Source organism: Ascidia mentula, chromosome 6 (genome assembly GCF_947561715.1).
Source record: "Ascidia mentula chromosome 6, kaAscMent1.1, whole genome shotgun sequence".
Taxonomy (NCBI): Eukaryota; Metazoa; Chordata; class Ascidiacea; order Phlebobranchia; family Ascidiidae; genus Ascidia; species Ascidia mentula.
Genome location: NC_138571.1, coordinates 3,138,670 through 3,158,448, shown reverse-complemented (window position 1 = coordinate 3,158,448; position 19,779 = coordinate 3,138,670). Strand labels below are relative to the sequence as shown.

Here is a 19,779-nt window from a genome sequence, read left to right as displayed (position 1 = left end):
CGTGGTAATCTGAACTCAAATAACCCGGTATGCATTTTCTATATAAGCCACATGTCTTTTGTGTAAAAAAGATACGAAGGGACAGAGGACAAAGGACATATAGGACAGAGACTTTTTGTACGCGTGGTTTGTAACGTGTTATTGTTAATCCTCGTGCGCTTGTTTATTATGTATTAAACTGATCGATTGACTTTGAGTTTGATAGCAGCCTTTTTATCAAGAGTCAGATATACGTCAGTGTTATTATTTGTGTAGACGTTTTAAGTAACGCCCTACAAATACCATGATAATAACAAACATGCAGAAAAGTGAAGTTCGCTTTTAACATAAAAATTTTAAGGATTTGTGGAATAAATTCGGTTTGGTATAATTGCTTTCGTGTTATTTACGATTTCAAGCCTTTATCAAAACGTGTGAAAGTATTTACAATGTCTGTCAATAATTGTAAATCAACACAACGTTGCCATGGTAACTAACGACGCAATGTTAATTTTCGTCACTTTAAACCTCCCAACATTTACTCGCATTTCACTTTCATCTTAGAACTCATTATTCCGCTCCATGAATTCTTCCATTTCCACCAACTCATAGTGTTCTCACTAGTAGAAGTTCTCGACCACGGACCATTGAGTTGGGCATATGAACAACTACGTTGCCACCAAGCTCCACGAGTCACAGCACAATTAACACTTGGATGCCTGCAATTATAATTAAGTCGGTTGTCAACAACTCTGTGTTACAACTTATTTAAACTCAGTTAAAACTTGTGTTTAGCTAAAACTTTAACGCAACCCCCTGTTTCAGAGCAATTGATTTTTACAATTGTTGATTTAGGGCAGACGATTAACTTTGTCAACGAAAATCAACTAATTTGAGGAAATGCATTTTATGTTTTTTGACTCAACTCGATTTACTTCGTTAATAAAACAGAAATATAATCAGACACTTGTATCATTATTGCTCACGCATCATTGTCACTGTTGCGTGTTGAAAATCTCATCCCGTTTAGACTGTGGAACCCAGCCATGGAATCTGATATGTTCCCCGAATATCCGGATATAGTAATTGTGTAAGAACTTCCTTCATCGCCAATGCTGAAAGTACTGAAAACAACAATGTCATAATGTTTAATTTAATGCAAAGTAATTTAAATAACAACGGATAATTTGTTGTTTTAAATCAATCCGCTTACATTGGTTTGTTGCTCATGGAAATGATTGTTAAACATAAAACCCTTTATGACGTAATAAACGACATGTGTCATACATTGTGTTGTGTTGTGTGGGGCAATTATTTGTCAACTAAGCAATAAACACAGAGTGGGATTAGAAGTTTTGAGAAGGAAACCCAGATATTTTTCAACTTTAAGTTCACAAACGACTGGAGGATTACAAGGAGGCTTTATTGTAGCTGAAGAACAAAGCGGATAAATCTAACTTTCCAGTCAAGATGCAACGTTTTAGCAAAGGTCAGTACTTGGGACTTAACATTTTACCACACGGAGTTGGGCAACAAGGACCGCATAAACTCGTCTGGGCAACAGATTTTCCTTAACCTTTTTTAAGTGGTTCTTAACCTTTTTTATCTCATTTCCTACTTCCAGTGTAAACGGAATCCTTATTTCCCACTGGTATTTACATTTTTAACTAAGAATTTAATTATTGTATTTTCGCTATATCTGTTATTCTTTTTTAACTTTTTCTGCCGCATGGCATTACCAATTACCAATAAGTGTACAACACACAGTGAATACAGATCATTATATTTCTTTTCCGACTACTTTTGTGTATTTCGTTACCGACTGATTATCCACCTACAACCCTAAAATTTCCCACGGGTAAGAACCACTGGCCTAAGGAATTAACTCTGCAGGCCAATGCACCCATTTTCTGCATAGAGACCCAACAATATCCAATCAACCACGCAACGACCAGCAGCTAACCCACGGGTGGGCAAAGAGAACACAGAGTGTTTACACTATACAACTTATACACTGACAATCAAGTTGTGTCAGCGTCTTACACGTCGCGATTACGGGATTTTTTTTGCCTCATTCGAAACATTGGGAGCCGAGCATGTTGGGCAGAAAATCGAAATTTCAAACACTGGATTATGCATGGGTGTTAGATGGAGAATATAATAACCATTTGATCCCATATATCGATGTGGGACACAGCACTAATATTCACTGAATTGCTGCCATCAATTGTCAAACGGTTTGGCCGTGGTTAATTTCGCTTGAACTGACTTCCAGATGCCTATACGCTTCAGAAGATTTGGAATCAAGGGAAAGAAAATTTTCTGCAGCCACATTCTCTAAGCGCAAAAAGGTGACATTCGACCCAATCCGAGCCCCACTGAGTTCGGTCCCGGCAATCCGCGACCAAGCGATCGCGCAAACCTCAAGAGCGGTGGTGTGGGGTCGTTACGAGGATTACCATCCCTATGTGTGTGCGGTATCTAAACTTATTGTTTCATAATTATTCCGAACCGAGTAAATGCATTGAAACACAGCAAGAATATTCTGTGTTGCTTTAAACTTAAATCCCGAATTTTGTGAATCTGACGTAATAAGGGGGGTATTTCCCTTATGTCTTTTAAGATTTTGTTAGTTATGACGACTTGGCAGCATCGGGTAAATTATCGTTGGAACAAAGGCATTAAATTGAAAACGTTAAATTCGTCATAGTCATACCTATACTCGGCAAATCCTTGACCTCCGGAAAAATCCTGAAGATCAACACGAAGGCGACATCTAGTGGACGCACTGGTGATTTGATGCAGTTTCTCCAAACCTGATAAAATTTGTTGGTTGTAATAATATTGCTGAAAACACTGGGATTTAAATTGGATTAACTTATACTGTTATATTGACACTAGGATTGTTGCGAAGCGTGCTTGAAACGCTTTGCTTGGTAAGCCTGTATATTTAACTGGGTGTGCGCAAGTTGTAACACTCAGTAAATGTTCAGTAGATGCATAAAATTTAAAACCAACTATTATTCAAAATTTAACATCAGTTGTAAGTTTTTAATTAAACTTGTAAGACGTTTAGTTAAGGATTGCTTTATTGGAATACAAACCCATCCAAAATTCTGTTGATAGATTCCCAAACCCGTTCTTGTAATCCACCCAATCTCTATCGAAACTCACAGATCCATCATAACGACGCTGGAACACCTGGTAATTATCATAACCAAGATAAGATGTTCAGACAATAACTTTTCTGTAAACAATCACCGAACGCTTCCCAACCATTAAACATAGGATACAGTTCTAGCCTCGAGAGGCAAACTCACCAGCCAAGCTCCACCACCATCCATGTCGCAATATTCCTGGAAAGTCAGAGGAAAAGTTAAATTGTAGACTCCGCTTACGTAAAGGCCGTTTTGTAACGCGTCCTTGCAGGAGGTTGGAAACGAACCTAGGTTTCGAACACCATGAACATTGTTAATAAATTGCATTCCTTTCATTAGAAGAGAAAACAAACACAAAACTACAAAATCTTACCTTTTTCGCAATGTGATCCACTGTACCCGTGGGCACATGAACAATTGTAGGAGGTTTTTGTATCCATGCAAGATCCATTGTTCTGGCAAATACCAGGATTTTGTGCACAGAAATCTGGATCTAAAAAGGAATCAAGTTTCATGATCTGAATTTGCATTCTTACTCCCAGGGAAGAGTTGACTTCACGGCCCTACACACACACAGGTGAAAGAATGTTTAAAAGTGGGTTTTATTTAGTCCGTATTTCAATGATATTGACAGCCAGGCACGCGAGGCAATTTCGTTTAGCTGGTTGTCATGTACAGCATGTGGCATTCTTCATCTGAAATATTGATTGGAAAACAAGCGTTATTTCATTGATCACTTCTTTTCACTTTCAATCCCTGTTTATCTGTTAGAAGGCTTTTTGTTAACTTACGAGTGAACGAAAAGTATTGACTTGATGAACCACACGATTTGCTGGTTACACCACCCTTGGTCGAACCAATAAATGAGCGTCTTCCGTTTCTCAAATAAAACGTCACGTATCCTCCACTTCCTGAAAATATTCATGGTTGATTCAAACAAACCACAAAGTGTTAATTACACCAACTTACGCGACAAGATACCAGCGTGAATGGCAGAGGCACAAACCGAGGAATTCTTGTTGTACGAATTTGTTCCACAGACGTAGTTGGACGAACAACCAGGTGGACAAAATACATCAGTTACAGAAAACTCACTGTTTCCTCTCGTGCTGCATTTCACTATATTTACATAAATAGTAATTATTTATTCTAACCAAAACGCTACCCGGAGCATAGCTTACTTTCAAATGTGTACGACCATCTTGCAAACGAACAAGATTTGCTTTTCACTCCGTTCCTGTCCAATCCTTTATATTCATGTATTGGATCACTTTTGTATACTTCAAAGTAGCCTCCATCATCTTTACAAAAATATTTGGTTTGAGTTCATATAAAAGAAAATCCGGTAAACATGCCAGGGTACTGTCACTATAACTTACTATCCATCAGTCCTGCATGCATTGCAGCCAGACAAAGGGGACCAGAGGCGTAATCATCACTTCCACACAAATCCGAATATTGTCTCCAGCAGTTGGGTGGGCAGATTACTTTTGAAATTGAGTGATTTAAATCTGATAACTTTGTGTCACACGTTGCTGTGGAAACGAAATATTTAGTAGACTTATAAGCAGTAGATAAAAATTTTATGATTAAATTTAAAACGCAGCTTACCTGTCAACGAATTGCATTGATTCTTGCATTGCAGATAACAAAGCAGGAAAGCTTGCAAATAATACTTTAACATCATTGCTACACAAAATTAAAGAACATACGCTAGAAGTAAACAAGAAATTTAAAACAAATCAAAAATTGCAATATTAATAGTTTTATCTCATATAAATTTCCGAAAATGGATTTGCGATGTATTTTTTTCTCAAAAATATTCTTCTGTTAATTGCATTTAGTTTATGAAGATTTTCTGATTTTTCTTTGGCCATGCATTCAACCTAAAACAAACCTGGAACTCCTGTTGCTGCCAGGCATACTGCAATTTAAAATATACCGCTCTTCTGGCATAAAATATACGTACTGTATTTTACGACGTTTCGTCTGCCATTCAGCGAGACTTCATCAGGTATTGATGCCGCAATTTCAAAGTAAACTGCACTAAAACATTCAGGGGCACAAAAAAGGACACGTTAACACCGCTTGTTAGATCACGTAGCAGAGGCAAAACACGAAACACTGCGGGAGGCGAAACAGTTACAACAAATTGTTATAAACTGCCGGAAAGTAAACACATTGTTGTTTGTCGTTGACGCACCCACTGTTTTTGTGAATATGAAACGACTCAAGAATGCTAAAATAATCGCTCCTTTCTTGGGCAATATTCCGCACCATGTGAAAAACTCACGCGAGTTTGCAGCCGAGGTTGGGAGCTTACGAGTGGAGCAACATGAAAGCATGGTATCCTTTGATGTGGTGTCATTGTTCACCAATGTACCGGTATCCCTAGCAATCACTGTTGTTATGGCACGCTCAAAATAGACCGACAGTAACCCGTAAGGACGAAACGCCCACTAGCGGAACAGTGTTTCTGATTACCGTCCTGATATTTTAAAATTTTTTTTTTTTTTAAATCGATTTATCCTACAGCATACGTCATCATTAGTTTCTGCAAATAAACTGCATTAAAACACTCGAAGCTACATGTACCAATAATAAGCAAACAAATAAAACTGAAATGGTGAACTCAATGTCCCCTACCACTGCATCTAAACAACTGCACACACCACTGCAGTGCAAGGCCCTCTTATACCGGAAGCAGAAAGATAAGGGAGTGCGAATCAAAACAATGACGACCCGCAGCACGAACGCACGACGTCATTGAAAAACATTAAAACAATGATAAAAGATGTTCTCCATCCATAAACACAACACCAAATAAAACTGCCTGCAACCGCTTCGCACACATCCAGTCCATTGGCCATGGGCTGTTCCACAAATACCACCAAAAACAAATTGAAATGCTTAGACGCGTTTCTGCCGGCGGGTGCTCGTTTGCAAAATGGTGGCGCAAAGCCGTCTTGTCGTTGCTTCCCAACCAGACATATTCCAACTCTTACGTAAGCCCATTTTTACTGGCGTTTCTTTATGTAAAGGTCATGACGTCATAATACACGTTGTCACATAAATGTCATTTTAGTACAAAGCTTTGAATAAGCGTCGATAGTGACGTCAATAGTTGTTAAAAAATAGTTTTGACTTTTCCGCTTTATTCACACCGGTTGGAAAACGCGTCAGACAACAAGATCTTAGTTTCTCCACACAAAGATAATATAACCGGTTTGTACGACTTACTGATTTCCTAGGGACCAGAGCGAGCCGTCATTTCATAACTTTTCGCGATTCAGTTTCGATGAAAATGTTGATCGACCAGAAAATAAAAAGAAACAACCACCTCTACGTGTGCGCAAGATAATCTAACACCCAACTTTGTGGAGTGCAGCCAACAACACAAGGAAGTTATGGTGGCATTTCTTAAGGAGCAGGAAACGCGTCGGTTTCGCTTTTGTTGTCTACGTTATTTCATAACCTTTGTTTTCCACTCTGTCATGGGTTCAGTTCTATGCCTGTAGGCATCTGTAACCAGGCGTTGTTCAGGCAGAAAAGTGTAAACAGCACTCGGTAAGCAGTTGCCTTGGACTCACGACGAGTTTGCAAAACGTGTCTTCATGTCAATGTTCATGTTTCTGTTCATGTATTTTCTAACATACTTTGCATGCGTTACAAGGAATGTGGGATAAAAATCAGCGTAACAAAATCACTCAGATCGTTCCCTACAATCGCGGTTAAATTAGAACGCATTTCATTTTAGTTTGAATTCTTTGCCATTTTTAGTTGGCAGTGGATTTTTCGTTCTGCTGCCGAAACTTACTAGACTTTTGTATGGAATATTTCAAAACACTCTTGCAATTTAGCTAATTTACATTTTGAAATACAAAATCTTGCTACCATTTAGAACAAATTAACCAGTTTAAGGTAGTCTGTGTAATTTTTGCTTGAAGGTTTGAACAAACTAAAGACTGCGCTCCATGGTAAACCGAATGTTGGGTGTTATCTTCATAAATAAAGTGATGCATAGGCCTACACTGTAAAAAATTTTTGTAAAAGAACACCAAAAAAAGGATGTAAAAGTACAAGATTGAGGTTGTTTTTTCATTTTTCCACATGATTGATGTAATATAACAGAATATGACCTTTTTTGTCAAAAAATATTGCTTTTTTACAATGTTTTTGGTGTTATAAAAAATACATGTTAAAAAAAGTAATTTTACTGGGGTAAATAGAAGATAAAATCGAAATTTTCAATAATCTCTATGGAATTTTACACTGCCACGTGTATTTTTACATTGTTTCTGATTGCCGCCGTGTTTCACATATTGGTGATGAGTTCGCAAAAAAGCAATAGTTTTATGAAGACCGCCTCGCAAGTATTACCGCCGAACAAATATCACCAAAATGTATAATTCTGGCGTTTAATCTTAAAGTATTTATCCCGACTACGCAAACATTTGGCAATAAAAAAAAAACTTTGGCAAATATTATTAAAACAAGCAATTACTGCTAAAGAACAAATTATTACAAAAACTAACCCAAGAAAAATTATATTACGGATGGGATCCACAAAGCTTTGTTCAGGGGCGTGTGTTTGTTTTATTTTGACGTAATTTGTCGTCTCGTGGTGCAATCTGACAAGGCGTTCTTTGGATGCCACGTTTATAGTTTGGTTCCGACTTTTTTAAGGGAAATGTTGTTAATTAAATTTTATTCTTTAAAAACTGTTAGATTTATTGTTCTGAATAGCTTTTTGCTTTGCTGATTACGTTAAAATCTGGACTGTGTGGTAAGTAACTTTTATATAACATAGGCTATATTGTGTCTCTTTTATGTGGTATAGTGTGTATAGTATAGATATATATAAAATAATTATATTGTTGTAACTTTGATAAAATTGGAAGTTTTACTGATTTTATAGACTGTATAGGTACACAAAATGAGTGTTGTAGAGTGTTATATATGTGGTTACAAATATGGATCTGCCACAGATAGTATTTCGAAACTGAGACATTTGTCAAGTCACCGAAACTTAGTTAATTGTACTTTCCAATGCCCGGTGATCCACTGTACCTCACATTACAACAAGTATACATCACTTAAAGTCCACCACAACAGAAAGCATTTACATTGTGAGCGAAAAATGACTGCAGAAAAATTAGACTTGGTTTGGTTGTGTACCGATTCTTCATGCAAAAAACAATTCCGTAATTTAAAAAATCAGATTGCACACATGAAATGTCACATATGTGAGGGCACTTCTGTGACATGTCCCTACACAGATTGCAACTTTAGTTACAGCAAAGTTTCATCTTTTACATCACACATAACAAGAAAGCATAATGTAACTCAAACAATTCAGAGTACCGAAATTGTATCATCTGAAAATATAATTGAAGTGTATGACGCTGAAGATTGTACTGGTGCATTTAATGGTGAAGGTTGCAGCAGTGATTGTGAAGACGATATGGCGCCATTTATTCAGTCAGTGGCATTATTTTTTCTAAAACTAGAAACCAAGTTGCTTGTTCCTCGATCCACTATTAATAGCCTGGTTCAGGAACTTGAACAGATTACAGATATACGAGATTCCAATGTTGTGAATGAGCTAAAGAAGTTTGAAAACCAAAAAAAAATATCGCCGGGAACAACCAAAAGTTTAATAAGGATCATAGAAAAATGGTCTCTAAACAACATTTTTAGCAATGACAATGGAATTTTACGGTCGACACACTCCAGAGTTCATTTTTATACTAACACTTTTAGCTACATCCCTCCACAAACACTTTTTCTTGGAAAAGAAGGTGGCAAGGAGTGTTTCGCACATTATGTTCCAATAGGATTGTCCATCATGAAACTAATGCAAAACCCACACATTCTGAAACGTCAAGACTTTCAGTCAAATGGCACATTCAGTGACTATACTGATGGAATAATCTTCAAAGATAAATGTAGTGCTTGTAGTGAACACACATGTGTATTTTTAATATGTATTTTTATAATGTACGTTGATTACTTGCCGATGTTATGTTTGTGCAACTTTCATACCCTGGAGCGTTTACTCACGCATTCACGTAACTCTGAACGACCATTTAAAACTTTCACGACCATCGCTCTAAAACAATTAACTCGCTTGCGACCCCGATAAAAACGTGTCAGTGTCTCCGCCTTGTCTGGACGCAGATATAGTGCGCTGGCACATCATGACTTGACCTGGAGGCATTTTTAACTTGAAGAAGTTTATTGTTCGAAAGAAAGTTGCAAGCGGGTTTAAAAAGCGATGTAATGCATTGTCTAAAAAACAGATTACTCTAACAACTCAACTCAATGCCATTCTGACTATTTCGATACCGAACGTTTAAATTGATAACTGAACTCTTGGATTTGCTGTTTGATGTCTGTCAAGTTTTTGCCATCTCAATAAAAGATTGTTATGCTGAAATGGTGTCAGATCTACACGGAGTTTTCTAAAATAGAACACGCATCTACAAATTGGTTTACCTCGACGTGATATTGGATTTTATGCAAAGAACTGAAATCGTGAGTACTTTCTGTCTTATCTATTGAAGAACTCTATACTGAAGAAGTATTCTCACGATAAATCTATGATGAACTTGCGGATGATAATCTTGATTTTTCGCCATTTCTAAAACAATGAAAGATAAAAAGAAACTGTGTCAAAATCGTTGCAAATCAATTCTTCTCGACGATAGAGCCTGTTGTCTTTGGCTTTTCTTTTTCTAACCGAATTTCGAGGTTGGACGAACACCGTTTGACAATTTTAATACGAACTTTCCTTCATTTATTCGATGGTGGCATTTTTTCTGGCCGACAACTATATTCTATATCCCTTGATGATTCTGCGGACACGAATTTTACGGACACTTTGGTTGCTTATACGCTTATCTGGAAGAAATTCTTGGATTCTGCATCAACGTTGCTGTTCAAAGGAATTATACGAGGACTTGGAACTTCATCGGAAGGAATTCATCGGAAGGAACATCGTCGTTGGATCAACTTCAATTATTTCATATTTGGTAAAGTGCTTGTTTTTTTATTTCTTTCGCTTGAACGACAACTGCGTTGTTAATTAATTTGCCTACTTTGTTTTTACGCTTAAACCTTGTTAGTTTATGGAGAAATTTATATCGTTTTTACCTAAAATGAAACAAACACCTACTACCCCAGCTTATTTAGCGCCTGGTTTGCAAGTCAATAGGGACGATTTTAAGCCCACTGTATATAATCAAGATGGGAACACTCTTCTTAGGCCGCCGGGTTTGTCATCTTCTCACTTAGGGGGAACGCATGTAACCGACACGGAACAAATAAGACTTAAATCTCTATCCAGGTTAAATACAGCCAATACTAATGTAACTTTTTCTGAGCCTAACATAACTAGAAACCATTCTAACACTTCTCCTTCCAGGTTTCGTACAGGTATTTCAGTTTCAGATGCTCCTAAACTGCGTTTGCCGGAATTCTGGTCTAAGATGCCGAAGGCTTGGTTCAGTAGCATAGAAAGGATGCTTGCTGCTTGTGATGTAACAAGTGAGTCACAGAAATTTAACTACACTGTCTCTTGTCTGAATGAGGAACAAATTTCAAAGGTAGGAAATGTAGTATTGAATAGGGACACTGACAGACCTTATACTGCGCTTAAAGAGGCTTTGTTGAAATTTTATGAAAAGGATGAAATCAGTCGCTTAAACGAGTTGTTAAACAGAACATCTTTGCATGGCAAGAAACCCTCTGAATTGTTGCATGAAATGTTAATTCTTCTTAACCATTCTGGAGATTTAGAACCTAGTACAGAGCGCTTGTTAAAACGTTTCTTCATTGACAAGTTGCCGTCGAATATTCGCTTAATTCTTGCTACTGATTATGATTCGGATTTGAATACTCTTGCTCTTAAAGCTGATGCCATGTTGTCTATAAGTTCTCCTAGTCAGCCTGTTTCGCGTGTTGAAGAAGAAAAAACAACTGTTAATTCCCAAATGCTTATTAATGACCATCTTGATCGGAAAATAGAGCAGATTAGTCAAAAGATTAGTGAATTGTCTTCTCAGCCGAAATCTTTTCCCACACATTCTTATGAACCGCAATATTCTGGTTATAAACCGCGATATTCTGACAATCATTCGTATCGCCCGAGGCGTGTTCACGACCAATCTTGGGTTAACTCTGCTCGAAGAAATTGTAATAGCTATGATAATCGTTTTCGACATTCTTTTTCATCTGCTCCCAGACATTTTTATGGTCATAATAGTGGAAGTCAACACATTTGTTATTACCACTCGCATTATGGTTTTAATGCTCGGTCTTGTATTCCGCCTTGTTCCTTTCCAAATTCTTTTAATAGTCCAAAAAACTAAGGCCGGCCTCCTCAAGGTGGGGTTGGAGAGGCCATAGGTTTTCTCACGAAACCTTTAACGTTTATGACCCACGTTTGAATTTATCTTTTTTGGTCGACACTGGATCTGATGTATCATTGGTTCCTTTATGGTTTGTAAAGCATTGCTTCCAACGAGTTAACACCGTATTTCGCGGCATTTCTGGCAGTTGTCTTAAGATTTTTGGAATAACGCACTTGGAAGTAAATTTTGGTCAGAATCGTTCTTATTGTTGGAAGTTTTTTGTTGCTGATATTGACCAAGGTATAATTGGAAGTGATTTTCTGAAATATTTTGATTTTCTTGTTGATGTCAAAGGAAGACGCTTGATCAATAATTTCAGATCCTTTTCGCGCAACAGATATAGACAGGAAGGCTTTCGTGATCACCATAATGCTCATGAAATGCGTAATTTTTATTCCAAATTACCATCTTATGGGCGTTATAATCATTACGCACGTAATACTCGACGCAGATCTTTTTATGTAAACAATAACAAGAAGTTTGTTCGTGTAATCCAGCGAAGTATTAATAGTTGTGATGCAGTAACGTCAGATGTTAACAACAGAAAAAATAATGTGACTTTTGAACGAAAAGAAAAAGAGTTAAATGAATTTGAGAAAATTGTATCTGAATTTCCCAAAGTAACAGAGCCCATGCGTATTGGTAAGCCTGTTCAACACACGGTGAAGCATAAGATTATTACTAAAGGCTACCCAGTCAGTTGTCGTCCTAGACGCTTGTCTCCGGAAATGCTTAAGGTTGTTCATGAACAGTTCGATGAACTTGAGAGCAAAGGTATTGTTCGCCCTAGCAATTCTCCTTGGTCTTCTGCTATTCATGTCGTTCCTAAACCCAATGGTAAATGGCGCATCTGTGGCGATTATCGAAGGCTAAATTTGATTACTGAGGCTGATAGATACCCAATTCCATTTTTGGCTGATTTTGTCAACAATCTTGATGGTGCTACTGTTTTTTCTAAGTTAGACCTGCGCAATGCTTATTTTCAAATTTTGCTTGATGAGGAATCAATACCAAAAACATCTGTAGTCTTTCCACATAGATCAATGGAATACTTGCGATTGCCATTTGGGTTGTGTAATGCGCCACAGACTTTTCAAAGATTTATGGATCAGATTTTACGTGGTTTGCCCTTTGTTTTCGTGTATTTGGATGATATCTTGATTTCAAGTAAGTCTGAAACAGAGCATAAGGAACATTTAAGGCAGGTTTTGAAACGATTGTCTGATTATGGTTTGGAGATAAATGTAGAAAAGAGCAATTTTGGAGTTTGTGAACTAACTTTTCTTGGTCACAAAATTTCTAAAGATGGTTTTTGCCCATTAAAAAGTAAAGTTGACGTAATTAAAAACTTTCCACGGCCAACTACAATTAAAGAGTTACGGCGTTATCTCGGAATGGTAAATTTCTATAGACGGTTTATCCCTCATTGTGCGGAACATTTGCAGTTACTTACAAACATGCTGCGTAAGGATTCCACTAAAAACAAAAATTTAGCATGGTCCGCAGAGGCTATCGTTGCTTTCGAAAAATCTCGTGATCTTTTAAGTGACGAAACTTTGCTTCATTATCCAAAGTTAAATGGAAGTTTTTCTTTAGTGTGCGATAGCAGTAACTTTGCTATGGGTGCTGTTCTCAATCAACTTGACGATGGTAATTGGCGTCCACTCGCTTTCTTCTCCCGAGGTTTGTCAAACGCTCAACGAAAATATTCCACTTTTGATAGAGAACTATTGGCTATTTACGAAGCAGTCAAGCATTTTAAACATTTGCTTCGAGGACGAAATTTCAACGTAGTTACAGATCACAAACCTCTCATTAGAGCTTTCCACTCGAAGTCTGATAACCTTTCGCCGAGACAAGAGCGACATTTTGATTATATTTCCCAGTTCACGAGTCGTATTGAACATATTCAAGGTTTTCACAATGTTGTAGCAGATTGTTTATCAAGAATTGAAGTTAACACAATATCTCTTTCTCCGGATGTATTTGATTTGACAGAATTAGCTTCAGTTCAGGATTCTGATGATTTTAATGAGATGCTTTCTGAACATTGTCAGAGTTTAAGGTTAGTTAAGCGTAGACTTCCTAATTCTCATCTTAGTATTGTTGGTGACATTTCTACAGGAATGTTTAGAGCTGTTGTACCTTCTGAGTTCAGAAAACGTGTTTTTAATGTTCTTCATTCTCTTTCTCATCCTGGTATTGCCATCACTCGCAAACTAATCAAAGAACGCTATGTCTGGCCTGGCATGAACAATGACATTCTACAATGGTGTAAAACGTGCATTCCTTGCCAATCTTGTAAGGTTCGTTTGCATAATATCTCGCCTTTAGGCCATTACATTGAGCCTCAAGAACGCTTTACCGACCTTAACGTTGATATCGTAGGTCCGATGTCAAGTTCACATGGTTATACGTATGTTATGACAGTGGTTGATAGATTTAGCCGTTGGCTTGAAGCCATACCTCTTCAGGACATTACTGCAGTCACATGTGCAAATGCTCTTCTTCTAGGATGGATTTCTCGCTTTGGAGTTCCGCTTCGCATCTCAACCGATCGAGGATCAAATTTTATTTCAGGTGTTTTTAATGACTTTTGCGAATGCTTGGGAATTAAATTAATTAACACCACCAGCTATAATCCAAAGGCGAACGGTCTGGTGGAACGAACGCACAGACGCCTTAAAGCAGCCTTAAGTGCATATAACGATCCTGAGGCTTGGTATACAAATTTAGGCTTAGTCTTGCTTGGAATACATGCTAGTCATCACGCCGAATTAGACTGTTCTCCTGCAGAATTGGTGTACGGTACTACTCTGAGATTGCCGTGCGATTATTTTGAAAGTACAGCCTCCGTTGAGCATAGATCAGAGTATGCTAAACAGTTATGTTCCTTAATGGAAGAAATAAGATTTCCGCCTAGACGTGTTCAGTCATCACGAAGAACCTATCTTGACAAAGATTTGAAATCATGCACGCATGTCTTCGTTAAAGTTGGTGGACATAGACCTCCTCTCTATCCACATTATAGAGGACCTTACAAAGTTCTTGAAAAGCATGCCAAATATTTCAATTTAGCTATGAATGGCAAATCAAATAGCGTGTCTATTGATCGCATTAAAGTAGCTCATTTACCTTCTTTCGAAGATCTCAATGATTCTGATGAGCAAAATGAAACTGTTTTAGAGTCTGATGTTTTGTCCTCGCCTCTTACTTTGCCTATAGCTGAAGAAGAAACAGACGAGCCACATTCTTCTTTGCCTCAATCTTCTATTAACGATGGTAGCTCAGTTGATCCTGTGCCTGTGCCTGCTGAGCCGATTAAAATGACTCGCAGAGGTCGTGAAGTTCGTTTACCTCAGCGCTATCGCGACTAATTTTCTTTTCACTTGCTGTCTCTGACATGTTTTTTTTACAGGAATACATTATTATACTTTCTTTCTTTTGAGATTTCTGTTGCCTACTGCATATTGTATTTCATACTTACTGTACGTCTGTAACTATACTGAAGACCTGAACTATCAGTACTGAGGCCTATGCTGCATTCGTATCTGCATTTGTGCTTGTCTAAACGACCGTTGGACATCCAAGACGGATTGTTTTTGTTTTTCAGGTCGAGGACATGTTCTGTATGAATTTATTTATATTGAATAACACGAATATTATTTTATATTGATATGATATTACTATAACATATATGTCTATATGCTTGTTTCACAACTATTACTTCATAACTTTATGTTTACTTATGAGTATTGTATTACCCTGGATGGACATAGAGGTATTATGTTTCGTCGCCTTTGGGGGTAAATTTTAGGTCGTGGGTTGACTAGATGACAACGCCCAAGCCGAAGTGGATGGGTAATAATTCGTTGTTAATTACTATAGGATAACAGATGTCCTATGCGCCTTTACATATGGTGCGGTTACAAGTTAAAGCCCACTGACTTGCAAACATATCACAAACTTGTTATATTTCAATGACCTCACTTATAAGACGAATTATTACTGTTCAATTGCAATGTATGTGATATCGTATTCTTCCGTTTTGTATGTTTGTTTTGCAGAGTTCTTTTCTTCTGTGCGAGCTGCATTTGCCCTTACGACACACACACCAATCATCGGAATCAATAACAACGTCGACGCAACTTGTGATCGCTATACATGCATACATCCATTGTTTCAATCATTGTGTATGTTGCGTCGGTTTTGGAATTGATTTTGATCATATTTGTTTTTCCAAATCTTCTGGTGTGGTGCCTAATTGATAACGAAACATCTCGTACGACGGGGCGAGTGTAGTGAACACACATGTGTATTTTTAATATGTATTTTTATAATGTACGTTGATTACTTGCCGATGTTATGTTTGTGCAACTTTCATACCCTGGAGCGTTTACTCACGCATTCACGTAACTCTGAACGACCATTTAAAACTTTCACGACCATCGCTCTAAAACAATTAACTCGCTTGCGACCCCGATAAAAACGTGTCAGTGTCTCCGCCTTGTCTGGACGCAGATATAGTGCGCTGGCACATCATGACTTGACCTGGAGGCATTTTTAACTTGAAGAAGTTTATTGTTCGAAAGAAAGTTGCAAGCGGGTTTAAAAAGCGATGTAATGCATTGTCTAAAAAACAGATTACTCTAACAACTCAACTCAATGCCATTCTGACTATTTCGATACCGAACGTTTAAATTGATAACTGAACTCTTGGATTTGCTGTTTGATGTCTGTCAAGTTTTTGCCATCTCAATAAAAGATTGTTATGCTGAAATGGTGTCAGATCTACACGGAGTTTTCTAAAATAGAACACGCATCTACATGCTTACGTTTTGAACATTTTTTTGTATCAAGACTCATTTGAAATGGTCAATCCATTGGGTTCAAGCAGAAAAAAACACAAAGTCTTGGCAGTATACTTAGTGTTAGGCAACCTTCCAGTGTTTACAAGAACCAGTTTAGACAATATACAGTTAGTGTTGCTTGTTTATGAAAGGCACTTTAAATTGTTTGGCCAAAAAAAAACTTTTAGTCGATTAATTGCTGAGCTAAACAAGCTTGAAAGTACTGGACTGGACATTGATGGACAGGAGTACAAGTGTATGTTAAACATACTGCTGGGTGACAATTTAGGTTCCCACACAGTGGGGGGATTTATTGAATGTTTTAGTGCAGAATATTTTTGTCGATTTTGCTACTGTACAATGCAGGAGTTTGCTTTATGTCCTTATTTTCTTGGTGGGCTTCGTTCAGTGGAATCATACAAATTGGATTTGAACAAAATCAAAGCAGAAAACCTTGATGTTTACCGTGGTGTAAAATTTAACTGTTTGTTTAACTACCTATCAGGATTTCATGTATGTAACCCTTCTCTTCCACCGTGCCTAGGACATGATTTGTTTGAGGGTGTTGTGGCATATGATGTTGCATTGTACGTCAAACATTTTGTCAATTTAAAGTGGTTTTCTTACGAAGTTTTAAATGAAAGAATTGTTCGATTTGCATATACAGGTGCAGATGCAGCAAGTAAACCACCAACAGTGCCAAAGAAAGGATTAAAGTTAATTGGACAAGCTTTGGAAAATTGGTGTCTTTTAAGACTTTTGCCTTTAATATTACTGGATAAAGTTCCAAACAAATGTGACGGAGTGTGGAACTTGCTGCTGTTACTTCGACAAATAGTAGAAATAGTTTGTGCACCCAAAATATCAACAGGTGAAATATCATATCTAAATGTTATTATTCGGGATTACTTGGACATGAGGAAAGAAAACTTCCCCGACATCCGGTTAAAACCAAAACATCACTTTCTTATGCATTATCCACATTTAATTGTACAGTTTGGGCCTTTAATTAGACTATGGACAATGCGTTTAGAAAGCAAGCATTCATACTTCAAAAGATGTGCAAGAAATTGTCGCAATTTCAAAAATGTGTTGATGACTTTATCTGTGAAGCACCAACTTTACCAAGCATATGTGCATGCAAGTAAAATGAAAGATTCCCTTGTTCATTATGACCATTCAGAAACGTTTCATGTTGGGGATTTTCCTTTACCCATTCATGGACAAATTGTACCATTTTCACTCACTGAATGTAATGCCCTTGTAACCAAATGTGTGAGCTATCGTGGAACTAATTATAAGACAGGAATGATGGTAGTGACAAAAAATTGTTCCGTTCCTTTTGGTATTATTACCAACATAATCGTCAAAAACAGAATTGAAATTTTTTTAGTAATTCAAAACTGTGAGGCCTTGTTAAAAAAACGTATGGGTGTATTTGCTTTCAAACAAATTTCCAGTAGCTTTAATTGCATTTGTATAAATGATCTACTTGATTTCTATCCACTTAGTGTCTACCAAATTGGGAGTGATTGTTTGTTTGCTCTGAAGCATAGTGTTGGCCTGTAATAATTAGAAAATACTTTTTATATGACCGGCTAGTTTTGTGTAACTTTTTATTACATTGCAGGAGTTAAATGATTTTATGTAAAGAATGTGTAGTATTGTTAATATTCAAAGTTCTGATGAAAGCGATGACACCCTTCCTGTTGATGACGACTTGGATGAACTTATTCTCCAGCATATACACACAGCTGGAATAACACAAAATGAGAACGAAATTGTTGCTGAAATACGTAAAATTGGTGCTAATACTTTAGATGATCTAAAGTTTTTGCAAGAGGAAGACCTTAAATCATGCATGCCCTTGTTGCAAAGAAGAAAATTTGTGAAGTTTCTACAGGAAGAAACTGAATTTCCCACCAACATATCACATTCCACATCATTAAGCAACTTAAGTGAAATTAGTGGAACTAGTGAAAGCTTTACGGAAGCAACTACAAGTCATTCAACTTTTGTCATTCCTTGGCAAAAACTGCCCAGTGACATACTGGATGCCTTTCATAAGGAGAACAGAATTTCGCCAAAGCAAAGGCGGACATTTGTAAGAATTGTTGCTGATGAATTATTTTTTAGTGCTAACAAACCTCCAAGAGGACTTGTAAAAACTGTGTCTAAAAACATCATTGAAAAATACCCAAATTCATTTCAAGATTCTGACTTGTGTGGAAAGAAAATTGGCAATGGACATGAATCATTGGATTTGCAAATAAAGTACAGACTTTCCAACCTTAGTCGTCCAGGAACGAGCACTGATGATATTCCCTCAAAAAAGAGCAAAAATGATTGGCAGTTGTGCAACTGGCCGCAAGACTTAAATTCAGCAAAAGAAAACTTGCAAAGAATGTATGAAGCTAAGGCATTCAGTCAGGATGAAATTGAAAAGGAAGTAAAGAAGTGTTTTGTTTTTATTCAAGATAAACTACATGGTATCGACTCACAACTAAAGGATTTAAAGTCAGAACTTCCATTGCTATTTACAAAACTGGGCATGGCAGTCTTGTACAAACTTGCAACAAAAAAAAGTTTTGAGGTCATGCAGCAAAATGTAAGAAAACATTTACCAGGGATTGTTTCATTTATTGAGTCATTGCAAAGTAAAAACACATTGATAAAAAAAACCGTGCTGCTTATCAAAGAAGCAAGAATGGCATCAAACACCATTCAGTTAGAGATTATGGGAATGATACTACTGCTGATGGACTACTTTGGTGAAGAAGTGAATGAAGTAGTAATTGCTGTAAGTATTTTATGATAATATTATATGGTGATTATGTGTTAGCGCAACTCCTTTTATGTTTTAGGAAGAAAACATGACTCCTGGAATGATTCCTATATTTCCATGCATAATTGCACAAGGTATGTAATGGCCGGGCTTCTTAAACTTTGGGTTGCGGCCCAGTGTTGGGATTGTAAAATGTAATTTTGTGGTTGTGTATGAAATTGGCTTTTGTCAAGGCAATTATGGTTTTACATTATTTGCTTGCCAGAGATCGCAGAGAAAATTCATTTTGAAAATGAGCATTTTTTTACACATGGGCTTGAAGCCCTGTATTAAGGCATTGTTCGTTAAATATTTTTGCTAAAATATAGTGCATTACAGGATCCAATATCCTTCAGACTTCAGCATTTAAAGTCGCTGCGGATCAGCAAATACTGGTGGTGGATATACCAACAGCTGAAGAAGCATTGACAATATGCTTTGCATGCTTCTTTGTTTTAAACATAGAGTATCCTAAGAAGGCAAGTAACCTGTGGAACTTCATTCAGAGGTTGGTATAGCTGAGTTTGGTAGACCCATCATTGCCGGTGAAGGCA

General features: G+C 37.2%; 3 protein-coding genes across 3 annotated transcripts in view; all 3 read right to left on the bottom strand.

Annotated features, from left to right (window-relative positions):
* The window catches only part of LOC145906887 (uncharacterized), a 130,525-nt gene that overhangs the window by 70,465 nt on the left and 40,281 nt on the right, over window positions 1-19,779 (bottom strand). The gene's annotated exons all lie outside the window — the stretch shown is intronic.
* LOC145906019 (ryncolin-1-like) lies at window positions 109-3,367 on the bottom strand. The gene is made up of 5 exons (XM_082993393.1): window positions 3,300-3,367; window positions 3,084-3,180; window positions 2,696-2,795; window positions 966-1,103; window positions 109-698 (listed from the first exon to the last, which is right to left on the bottom strand). The coding sequence occupies exons 1-5, from the start codon at window positions 3,321-3,323 to the stop codon at window positions 518-520; spliced, it is 540 nt and encodes a 179-aa protein (XP_082849519.1). The 5' UTR covers window positions 3,324-3,367; the 3' UTR covers window positions 109-517.
* LOC145906272 (cysteine-rich secretory protein LCCL domain-containing 1-like) lies at window positions 3,795-4,852 on the bottom strand. The gene is made up of 6 exons (XM_082993694.1): window positions 4,749-4,852; window positions 4,517-4,672; window positions 4,319-4,438; window positions 4,107-4,256; window positions 3,929-4,048; window positions 3,795-3,832 (listed from the first exon to the last, which is right to left on the bottom strand). The coding sequence occupies exons 1-6, from the start codon at window positions 4,822-4,824 to the stop codon at window positions 3,795-3,797; spliced, it is 660 nt and encodes a 219-aa protein (XP_082849820.1). The 5' UTR covers window positions 4,825-4,852.

Excerpts from the sequence above, each read along its gene's own strand:
- LOC145906272 (XM_082993694.1), bottom strand. The coding sequence starts at position 4,824 with ATGATGTTAAAGTATTATTTGCAAGCTTTCCTGCTTTGTTATCTGCAA. Across the intron at positions 4,439-4,516 it reads GCATGCAGGACTGATGGATA|ATGATGGAGGCTACTTTGAA; the intron begins GTAAGTTATAGT and ends ATTTTTGTAAAG. Across the intron at positions 4,049-4,106 it reads TCACGCTGGTATCTTGTCGC|GAAGTGGAGGATACGTGACG; the intron begins GTAAGTTGGTGT and ends GAATATTTTCAG.
- LOC145906019 (XM_082993393.1), bottom strand. The coding sequence starts at position 3,323 with ATGGATGGTGGTGGAGCTTGGCTG. Across the intron at positions 3,181-3,299 it reads ATGGTGGTGGAGCTTGGCTG|GTGTTCCAGCGTCGTTATGA; the intron begins GTGAGTTTGCCT and ends GATAATTACCAG. Across the intron at positions 699-965 it reads CGCAACAGTGACAATGATGC|GCATCCAAGTGTTAATTGTG; the intron begins GTGAGCAATAAT and ends TTATAATTGCAG.